This window comes from Lontra canadensis, unplaced genomic scaffold (genome assembly GCF_010015895.1).
Source record: "Lontra canadensis isolate GAN:19392208 unplaced genomic scaffold, GSC_riverotter_1.0 scaffold147, whole genome shotgun sequence".
In the NCBI taxonomy this organism is placed as follows: Eukaryota; Metazoa; Chordata; class Mammalia; order Carnivora; family Mustelidae; genus Lontra; species Lontra canadensis.
The window spans coordinates 889094-900399 of NW_022631141.1; the positions used below are offsets into that span (position 1 = coordinate 889094).

Sequence of the window (11306 nt, forward strand, 5' to 3'; positions counted from 1 at the left end):
CACGGAAGGAACGCACTCTCTCTGGAAGAGTTCCCACGAGACTGGAATGATGGATTCCTTGAAAGGGACTTCTGACAAAACAGACGGACAGAACTGTCTAGGCCAGTGTTCGTGGGAAGACTTGCAAACCACTGTTTTTAATTGTTTACATTAAATAAATTTAATTTAAATTAATTAAATTTAATGTAACTATTTTAGTAGTTATACAATGATTAAAACCTACTTTTTCTGTTAGTTTCTCTTTTGTTTCTATATTTTTGAGATACTGAATACAGTGCAGTGTACATGTGTTAAGGGCACACAATTCAGTGAATTTCACAGATGCACAGTTTCATGTGACCCACAGCCCATGAGGAACCAGAACGTTTCCATCACCTTAGCAAGTTCTCTGGGCTCCTTCTCACCCAATCCCAATCCTTCTTCAGAGCCAACCGCTGCCCTGATTTCTTTCCCTATCAATTACTTTTCCTAATCATGAAGTTCATATGCATGGAATCAGGAGAATGAACTCTTGTGTGGAAGACGGTTTTTAGATTAATCTATGCTGTTGTGTGTCCTAGTAAATCACTCACTTCCATTTGTCCATAATACTAAATTGTCTGAATGTGTCATTTCCAGATTTGGGCTCGTATATCAAGCTATAAACCTTCTTAAACAAGTTTCTTGTATGTTTTTTACTTATTCCAGGAGAACAGGCAGAGGAGGTCATAGGGTAGGTAAATATTTAACTCTGTGGCAACTTCCCTATCATACAAGAGGCACAAATATTCCAGGCCCTCACTTGGTGTTGTTAGTCATTAATAGGAATACGTTTAGTGGTTTTGTAGTAATACGTTATAGGAATTTTACTTTCTTGATAACTAATGATATGAAGTACTTTTTTCATGTGTTTATTGGCCATTTTTATCTTTCTTTATGACTAGTTTGATTTGATTACGGCTTCTGTGCATTTTTAATTGGATTATTTGTCATATTATTATTGATTAGCAGGGACTTTTTATATATGCCAGGTCAAAGTCCTTTGTGAGATATGTGTATTACAAATGTTCCCACGGAACTATCAGGTTCCCTGGCCTCTGCAGGTGGGTTAAGGCCTGGGTCCTGGCTTGTTCTCTGTGAGCTGGACCAAGATAGACTCAAGGCCACTTGGGGCAGGGTGTTTGGTGAGGAAGTTAGCACAAACCACTGTCATTTCCTATCCTCACCAGCAGGGCCTCCCCCACTGGGACCACTCAGACATTCTGTCTCAGGCTCTGGGCATTTCTGGGGGCTGCTGCTATGTCTGACCTTCTGTGGTTAAGAGAGGATGGAAGGCTGGGGAGGACGGAAGGCCGGGGTCCTCTAGCTGCCGGTCAAGCTGGTGACACTCCTTGTTACCGGCCTCCCAGCTCTGCTGCCATCCTGCATCCATTCTGTCTTAATGTATTAACTTTTTGAGCCCTCACTTGGTTCTTGAATTATATCGGTAAGTCAGACAAACAACACAAAACAACAAAGTTTAACCCAAACGGTGGCCCTTGTTCTCATGGACCCTCTGCTGAAGGGGGCTGCCGGGGGTGAACACTAGAGGCGATCGGGGGTCACCAACCATGTTAGAAGGTGTTAGGGGCTACGGGATAATGGCAGAGTTGTGCAGGGCAGTTGCGAGTATGTTTACGTCTACGTGGCAGGGAGGCGTACGGGGTCATATTGAAAGAGGAAGCCAGCGAAGGTCTCACTGGGGAGGACATCTGAGCAAAGCTGGAGGGGAGGAGCACGACGCAACCAGGCAAACCTCTGAGTGAACCCCAGTGAGCAGGCGCTGAGGCCCAAATACCCCTCACTTGCTGGAAAACAGTGAAGGAGCTGGTACGCCTGGAATGAAGCCACCAAGGGGGGATACTAGAGAAGGAGGACAAAGGTGACAGAGCTTGTAGGACCTTATAGGGACCTGAGCTTTTGCTGTGTGTGACATAGGGTCACTGCCCTGGCCTTATCCCTTGTCTCTTTGGGTCCTGATGTTTCCAGGCCTGCCATATAGACACCAGCGATATAGCAACAGGGGGAGAGAAGGGACACGAGCAGAACGTGCTTCCCAGAGCCTGCCCCCACTTTGGGGGCCACTGGGCCTCCCCCATACAGGATGCCTTTCCTCCCCCATGCCAGCTGGGTCTGTCTGCCCACTCAAGTTTTCTCCCGTTTGTGTCTGATTCTAGAATGCACCTACCAACCTCCTCTTACTTCTGCGGCTTTGGTTCAAAGGAAGGAGCTCACACACCTGGCTTGGCATCTTGCCCAGAGTTTCTCAGCGTGCTTTTATTCTCATGACAAACAGAAAAAAAGTAATATTCAACAACACACAGTACACAAATCATTCACTCTAAAATCAAGGGACTCTTAACCCCAGAGCTCCACCAGAAAACCCATGAGAAATGATAAGTATGAGCCAAAGAGACGATTTGCCTCCCAGTCATTCTTTCTCAGCAGCATGAGCAAGGCCCTGTAAACTTCCGCCTGCACAACATAGCCTGAAACCCCCGGGTGTTCTGGAGGGAAGCTCCCTGGGGGACAAGACCATCAGGCTGATCTTCAGGGATGAGCTCCGAACTTGGTGGAGCTAGCCAGGAGAAGAGCTGAGAAGTTTTCACCCGGTGCTCCCACCAGGACCTAGCCAAACCTCAATAAGTCTCTTCCATTATTATCATCATTTTTTTTTAAGTGGCTCATTTTAATTTTTTTTTCTTTTTATTTTTTAAAGTAAGCTCTGTGCCCAACACGGAGCTTGAACTCACAACCCAAAGACCCAGAGTCTTGCCCTCCACCAACGGAACCGGCCAGGCACCCCAGTCCCTTCCACTATTTGACTTAAAGGGCTAGTCTGAACTGGAAACAAGAGAAGAAGGTCAGTAACCAGCCACTTCCCGTCATGTAACACGTATGCCATGGGAAGTGCTAGAAATTCCGCACATGCTACCTTCCCACGCACTTGGCACTGTGTATTCCCCTACTGAGAACATTTGAGAAGGTGGTTATTATGAGACGTCTAATTCCTTCAAACAGCAGAGAATAGGGACAGAAAGCTTTCCGCTGTGGAAGCCCGAGGACGGACTATGACCTCAGCACTCCCTTAATGCTAAATAGTGAGAGTCCGGGAGGCCAGGCCATCTCGTGAACGCAGGCTGCGGCCAGGCTGAGCTTAAACAAGATGGCGTCCGAGCGTCTGTGTCTCCGTGTTGCCGAGAGGCGAACATCAAGCGCTGAAGGAAAGCACCTCCCCGGAGCTCATGAGGAGTATTTCTTTTTCTTTTCTCCTTGGGGAGAGTCAGGCCTCATTTATTTCTACAGTCGAACCAGCTGTTGACACTCAGGATAGTCAGAATCCGCTTTGTGTGAGGATCAAATCTGTACTGTCTTTTTCCACGAAAGAAATAGAAAAATCCTGGAAATGAAATGAAAATGATGATCGTGTTTGACAAAGATACATCGGTTTTGCACATGAACTCGTGAAGACAATATCCATTTTCACACACGCAGTTTGCTCTCATGTCTAAGGAACAGCTCGTGCGTCATTTCAATGGCGGGAAAATGGAGAAACTGGACGGTCTTTACCTCTTTCTTGGAAGACAGCGTCGACTTTTTTGCCGATTCCAGGAAACCCATGAGCTATCTCTTTGGGAAATCCTGTATCCATAGACCGTGTGTTTTCATCATACCTGGTAAAAAAAAAAATAATTATTAGAAAAATAAGAACACGTGATTAATGTAACAAAAATAAAAAAAAAACTGGGTGTGGTGCAAAAACAATGAATTCTGTTACACTGAAAAGAAATAAAAAAAACCACTCAATATTAAGGGGTAAGTCATTGTTCTGTGTAGTTTGAGTGCACGGATTCATTTAATCTTCCGTACAAATCTGAGGGGTGGGGGCTGCCTTAATTTTCGTTTGGAGGAAACTGACATCTGCTTTAAATAGTTCTGAGTGGGCCCATCACCAGCATGAAAATAATAGGAGTTTTTAACTGGAAAGGGTCCTAATTTGACAGGGTTATCGGAGACTGGAAGCGACAAGACCCCTCCCAGAGTAGCATCAACTAAAAATCTGATTCAAATTTCATCTTGGACTCCTATCCCTGTCCTATCAAGGAGAAGTACTGTGGGCAAGAAGGTTCCTTTCGGGTGCTCTCCTTTTATTCTCCTTTTTAAACTCCATCCTACAAGTCCCTTGCCTTCCAAGGACAGATATGGTGAGGTGACACCAGGTAGGGGACTGACACCAGGTAGGGGACTCACAGACGCTCAGTCTGGCTGCGTCCATCCACCATGGGAGGATGGAGGTTTGGCACGGTCTGAGAACAATTTTATAGATTTTATTTATTTGAGAGAGAGAGAGAGAATGACTGAGGTCAGGGAGCAGCAGAGAGAGAGAGAGAAGCAGGCTCCCCGCTGAGCAGGGAGCCTGAAGTAGGACTCAAACCCAGGACCCTGAGATCATGAGCCGAAGGCAGAGGTTTCACCAATGGAGCCCCCCAGGCGCCCTGAAAACAATTTTAAAAGGCAACTCTCCTTCCACAGAGGGATCTGACCCTGACTTCCAAGGGTCTGTCGTTACCTCCAATACTTGCTAGCGACAAAGAAGTATGTCTTCCCAGTTTCCTCCTCGTGAACAGCAGCATCGATGCTCTTCACTGTGTGTGGGAAGCCCAGGGAGTGGTAGATGTCCTTGGGGTAGCCTTGCCTCATCTTGGCTGCACTGAAGGCCCAGACTTTACTATCTGTCAACCAAAAAATCGACCATGAAAACTTGCCTGGGACTCTGGAAGACAGTCGGCAGGGTTCCCATGCTGGGAAGGAGCAGAGCAGGGAGAGTTCGATTCCCCAGGGAGGTGCCCCTGGGCTAGGCCTCTCTACAGCGAGGTGGGCCCCCTTCCCCAGGGCACAGCACTGGGGTTGCACGTGGTCAGGTGGCCGGGCGACATCCACTCCTGTGGGTTAGTGAGCCTCCCTGGATGGCTCAGCTCTTGGCTGGCCTGGGTCCTGACGGAGGACTTTGTATGTGTTCGTGGACCTCCTCCAGCATGGGAGCTCATCTTTCCCTCATGAAGCTGGGGTTTGTCTGCACAACCATATGCCACCCCCCAGCCCTCTGCAGAAAGGCCATGGGACACTTTCCAGGGGCATAAATCCTCCCGAAGCTCACAGCATGCGTGTTAGATCTGCTTCAAGGGTCGTGACTTATCTAAACGGCCCCCTTAATGTTCAGCCAAAGCACCTGATGAAAATGGAACCCAGAAACACTGACCCCCAGACCCCAGAAGCTTTACCTTTAAAAAAGAAGACTTCGTCTCTGCTAGCAACCTCGTAAGCAGCGTCAACTCCCCTTGACAGTGGGACCCAGAAGTCAGCGATGGCACCGAGCTCCCCTGTTTTGTAGAAGGGTCTCGTGCGTAGGAAGAACCTGGTTTAAAAGGAAGGGCCAGTCCAGCTGGCAGCACATCGCTGGCCCATCTCCAGCCTGTCTTTTCCAGGAGATGAGTTGCACACACCCCCGGGGCCACGGCGACAGGCCGGGCCCTTCCCCTACGTGGTGGCTTATCTCACAGAAGTCCCCATGGGAGCAGACAAGAACTGAGGTTAATGGAGGGGTCAGTGTTGCTCCGAGCAGCCTGGGGAACGGATGGCACACATGTCCACACGGGCAGACGGACGGTCACCAGGACCGTGGAGCCCAGATGCAAGCACACGGCGAGCTCCCAGCCTTGGGAGGGACCGGAGGCCACCGCAGGGGGCAGGGTCCTCCTCGTCGGCCCCTCAGCAGCCCGGCCCATGCTCACATCCCAGGACAAAGTCGTCTGCAGCGTCGGCCCCGGGCCCCAGAGATCCAGCCCTGGGAGCACGCTGGGCCGGCCCTTCCCTCCTGGGCTCCAGGCTACACTGCCCAGGCCTGGTGTAGACAGATGAGCGGTGGTGTTCAGAGGAACTGGTTTGTTCTAACTCACTGACATTTCTCATCCTGGACATGAGACGCAAAAGGGACTAGAAGACCACGTCTTGCTGCATCACTGACGAGCCTGCAACCTCAACAAGGGGAATTCTGTCTGTCTGCCTGACTGCACAGATCTGCATGTGTGTTAGTCATAGAGGGGGGCTTCACTGCGTCTTTTATTCCACCAACTTTCTGGCAATTGAATGACTTATCTGTGATAAAAATATTCTTACTCTTTTTTTATAGTAATTTCTGCACCCAACGTGGGGCTTGAGCTCATGACCCCGAGACTGAGAGTCACAAGCTCTTTCCATGGGGCCGGCCAGGCCCCTGCTCTGTGATTAAAAGTTTTGAAGGATCAATCATTTCATGTAAATGCATGATTATTCAAATTACAAATTACAAATATATTGCTAAAGAAACATACAGAACTTTCAACAAAATATCAGAACACCTTAAAAACATAAGTCAGTGTTCATGGTAATTTTTAAAATCTTTTTATCTATCTATCTATTTATTTTTAAAGATTTTATTTATTTATTTATCAGGGAGAGAGAGAGAGGAGGAGAGCACGCACAAGCAGACGGAGAGGCAGGCAGAGGCAGAGAGGGGAAGCAGGCTCCCTGCCAAGCAAGGAACCTGATGTGGGACTCGATCTCAGGACCCTGAGACCATGACCTGAGCCGAAAGCAATGGCTTAAACAAGAGCCACCAGGTGTTCTGCTTTTTTTTTTTTTTTTAAGATTTTATTTATTTATTTGACAGAGAGAGAGCACAAGCAGAAGGAGCAGCAGGCAGAGGGAGAGGGGGAAGCAGGTTTCCCAATGAGCAGGGAGCCTGATGTGGGGCTCTATCCCAGGACCCTGAGATCATGACCTGAGCCAAAGGCAGAGGCTTAACCCACTGAGCCACTCAGGTGCTCCCCACTGTTTTCACCTGTTTTTAAAGAAGTACAATTCTCCACGAATTTTGGTAATAGCGTCAAATGTTAACTTGCTATCACAGGCTTGTGGTACTTGACGTTCTCTTGGCTGGATGGGATTTTTGGAAGGTCCTAAAACATAAACACAGGTTCTGGAGTGTTGGCTTATTATAGTAACACAAAATCACTTAGAGTGAAGGCTCTTTCTTAAAGGACAAAGCTAAAAACTCTTTATTTCAACCCCACATAGAGAGCCCCGATCGCCGGTCCAAGGTGCCCCCCTTTGTGCTCACCGTAGAGGGCCTGGATGGCATCGATGTCCCTCTGAGTCAGCAGGTTATCCCCATAGTAGTTGTAGTTGGAGAACATCAGGGACTCAATGTCGCCGTCGTGCGACAGTCCGAGGGAATGGCCCACTTCATGTGCTGCGACGTGGTACAAGTTGAAATCTAAAGACAGCAGTAAGACGTGTTTGCGGGTCCTGGAACGCACTTCTGAGGAACCCCAGCAGAAAACAGAAGTTTCCAGACAACCACAGCGTTGCTGTTGGCTTTGTGCAACGTTGCTGTGTTTCTGGTGGTCTAGGTCTGTGTGGGGTAGCAATGTGTGCTAGTTTAATCAGAGAAAGGAGAGGGCTTTAGTAATTCCAGATACCTTGGTTAAAGATTGAATTTCTGAGATGAGGGCTAGTCTGACTCTTGGATGAAGTCCGCCAACACAGAAAAATCCCATTGGTCAACAAATATCACAAAATGAGGCAGAAAGTGTTACACGCCAGAGGCATAATAGTATTCTATTAACATTTATCATTTTTTTCTTGCTCACAAATATTACGTTATGCCCGATTTGAAAATTTAGGTAATATAGGAAAGTACCAAGAAGAATTCCCCAAAATCACTTCACCAAAAATAACTATTTTAAAATTTTGGTATGGGATTGTATAAGGGACAATGTGATTTAAAACATCCCATTTTCCGAGTAACATATTTTGTTGGCAAAAACTACTTGCAGAAATAATATTCCCTACATTTTTAAATATACGGACACAAGGGAGTTACCATTACCTTTCTAAGCAATTATAGTTTTAATAAAAGCTTGTGTTTATTAAAGTATTTACGGCTGATCACATAGCTGGCTTGCTTTACTGAAGGGATTCTTTCAGATAAAATATTGACCTATGAAAGCGAAACATAGGAAAAGTTGGTGCACTCACCTCTGAAATCTTTGGTCCATCTTTTCTCTTCATCAAAATGAACATCTCCTCCAATACCTCTTCCCGGTGGGAAGGCGTGAGCAAGAATGTTTCCAGGCCCGCCGAAGGGGTTGTTGTCGCCGTGATCTGTGAGAAACAGCGTGGCAAAGACTAATTCCCGTTTCTATCTAGCTTCCTCAGACGGGAGGAGAGAGGACAGTGACCAGGAGCCCAGCGGCATTCTTCCCGTTTCAACCAGTAAAACCAACAGCCCGTTAGGAACAGGAACGCTCCTTCTTCAGCACAGTGGAGCCAGGGGGAGGCCAAGTTCAGGATGGTTTTGAGAGACCAGAAGAGCTTACCTCCCCTGACAAAGGATATCATTATGTCCGCTTGGCCCTCAGAGACCCTGGTGAAGGTCAGGGCAGAGGCATTACTCCAGAGCTGAAAGGCTCTGTCAATGGCGCTGTCCACGTCTGCTCTTGGCAAATCTGGTGTGTAATTTTCAAGCCTTAGAACGGAATAAAACAGAGACGTAAGGACTCATGGCTCACGGCTCTGCTGGGAGACGGCGCCCTCGCTCTGGTGCCCGGTCTGCTTACCTGTAGGTCAGGTGGGTGTGCTCCCAGCGGAGGGTCTTCTCCCCGAGGGTGTACGGAGCCACGTCGGGCACCCCACATCGGGGCTGCCTCATCAGAGTCAGGGTGTCGGCGTCCGCCTTCCCCGTCACCTTCAGTCTGAAGAACGTCTGCATCTGCTTTAGCTTCTCAGCCACCAGACTGCTGCTCCTCTGCCTGCTGGGCTTGTTGGTTGCAGTCCTCAGGTGGTAGTATTTCCACAGGTAGTTCTGATCAAGAGAAAAAAACGTGGAACACGGGATGTGAAATCTTCCTTATTTCTTCCGGCAAATCTTCAGGATTTCGCTGTGGCGGCAGAGAATTCTTTTGTCTTGAAGATTCAGTGCAAAGAGGGAAAAAAAACCTGTCTGGCAGTGCCCTGATCCCACAGGTGACCGCTGGCGTGGTGGCCGAGTCTGGCTTCCCGGGAGCTCCGTGTGCAGGCAGGCAGGGCTCTCTCTCTCTCTCTCTCTGGACCCCTCTATCTCTGTCTTCTAAAGGAAAGTCTGTGGGTGGGGAAGTCGATCTCTGCTTTGGTCATGTTCTGGTCACCCTAGAAGGAATCCCACCCTTGCTTGAGTTTCTACTCTTGACCTTGGAAAAATGAGAATGTAAGTTTCCTACCTTTGTGGCATGTGGCATTCAGCATTTACCTGGACCAACTCCGCATCCTGCTCTTGTGCTCCCGAGCTTGCGGCGGGGAGGCCATGGGACCCCACGTCCCAGAGCAGCAGCAGCAGCAGCAGAGGGAGGCCGGGCATGCTGGCTCTCGTGCTCCTGCCCTGCCCACAGCGTCCAGTGGCTCCTGACCTCCTGAGGCAGGTTTCGGGCGCAGCCTCTGCCTTATGTAGGGCCCTGGCATCCCCAGAAAAACAAAGGCTCTCTGACTCACCTTTGACTAGAGGGGCTACACCCTCTTTTTTGCAATGTGTGGTCTTAACTTTCAAAACTTGGGACATGAAGTAGATTAATCTTGCATCTCCTCTTGTCTTTACAATCTTATGATTACGATCAAGCATCCCCAAAGGGACACACCTCATCCCACACGGTTGTATTCTCAAACTACTTCTGTGCCGTCTTAAGAGTGAGCCCTACTATCTCCGCTAGAATGTACAGCTTGGAGGGCAGTCCGTGCCCTTCTAAACAATTGGGTGTTGCCGCTGGTTCTGCCGGTCCTGCCCCACTCCTGGCTGAGGGGAAAACGGCTGTCAGTGTGGCTCCTGCTCCTCCACTTCTACCCTCCACGACTGGCTCTAGGAATCACTGGCTTCTCCATTTTCAAAAAATTTCCTCCTGACTTTTTTTAAGATTTTATTTATTTATTTGAAAGAGAGAGAAAAGGAGCGGGGTGCCGAGGGAGAGGGACAAGCAGACTCCACCTTGAGAGCAGAGCCCAACATGGGGCTCGATCCCAGGACCCCGAGATCGTGGCCTGAGCTGAGACCAGCAGGCGGAGGCTTCATGGACTGAGCCCCCCAGGAGCCCCTCCTCCTGCCCTTTCAGCTTCCTGATATAATTTGTTTTTTTAGTGACCACGCACTGCCTAAATCACAAATCAGCTCGAAGGGCTGTTGTTGAGGAGAAAGTTGCCAGGTCCACAGGGCGGGTGTTTTAACTTGTTTCTCAGTTTCAATCCTGCTTTCTCTGGCTCTTGGGACGCGGGAGGGTGGCTGTGCACAGGTCCCAGGTAGAGACGTGTCTGAGAGACCCACAGCTGAGGGTCATCTTCTGCCGGAGGCTGCTGCTGGGTGCGTGGGACCGGACCGTTACTCATTCTGTCGGAGCCCTTTCTCCCTGCCACGGAGCCTGCGCAGCACCTTCGTTGCCTCAGCTCCTAGGAGTGCAGAGGAGGAATGGGTCAGCGAAGGTTTGTGCTGTAAGAGTCGGGGACCAGGAGCCACAGGTGCAGAGAGACGGAGACATTGATCTCCCGGGAGATCCTGGCGCCTGAGCTCCCAGACCTTCACTAGCCCTGTTATCTCTCAGTGTCCCATCGCCTGGTCCACGCTCGGCAAGAACCTGCCAGTTTGTTCCAGCCAGAATCTCCCCTAAACCTTGACGCTTCCTGTAGCGTCTCGCGCCCTCCCCCGCCCCCCGCTCTTGGGCCACACACGGCCACTCTCCCACACCACGTTTGGACGTGACCTCCTGCTGGACTCGGTCTCTCTCCTCGTCGCAATAGCTGTGGCGTAGACTCGGGTGCTAGCGCTTGAGCCGGCGTCCAGCTCTGGTTTCCTGAGCGAGGAGGGGCCCCAGAGAGTGGGACCCCCGAGTGGGCTCCCGTTCACCCCTGCGGCCCCACAGGTGGGCGACGTGGAGAGCCGACGTAGCGCTGATTCACTGAACAAAAGCAACGGTCCAACCAGCTGGCCTTACAGTCAAGCAGGACCGAGGCAGGCGTGACCTAGAAAACTAAGAGCGCAGTGCAGAGGAGCCGTGTGGGTCTGCCGTCATGAAAGCTCCTCTTTGTCCGAAGCAGAGACAAATCCAGCAAAACAGAGCACAATCTCTTTCCTAATCGGAACCTGAGTCACAGAAAAAGGTTCTAAGGCAGGAAATAAACACACTTTAGAGACACACAAGCAAGCAAGTCATCCTCTGGGTTGCGGCGTG

At 49.5% G+C, this 11306-nt stretch overlaps 1 protein-coding gene across 1 annotated transcript; it reads right to left on the minus strand.

Annotated features, from left to right (window-relative positions):
- Window positions 1–3225: 3225 nt before the first annotated feature.
- Window positions 3226–8860, minus strand: LOC116859059 (interstitial collagenase-like). Its single transcript, XM_032844070.1, has 9 exons — window positions 8679–8860; window positions 8439–8587; window positions 8098–8223; window positions 7178–7333; window positions 6899–7016; window positions 5301–5434; window positions 4589–4751; window positions 3589–3692; window positions 3226–3418 (listed from the first exon to the last, which is right to left on the minus strand). Exons 1-9 carry the CDS (start codon window positions 8828–8830, stop codon window positions 3309–3311), a joined length of 1212 nt encoding a protein of 403 aa, XP_032699961.1. The 5' UTR covers window positions 8831–8860; the 3' UTR covers window positions 3226–3308.
- Between the last annotated feature and the right edge of the window lie 2446 nt (window positions 8861–11306).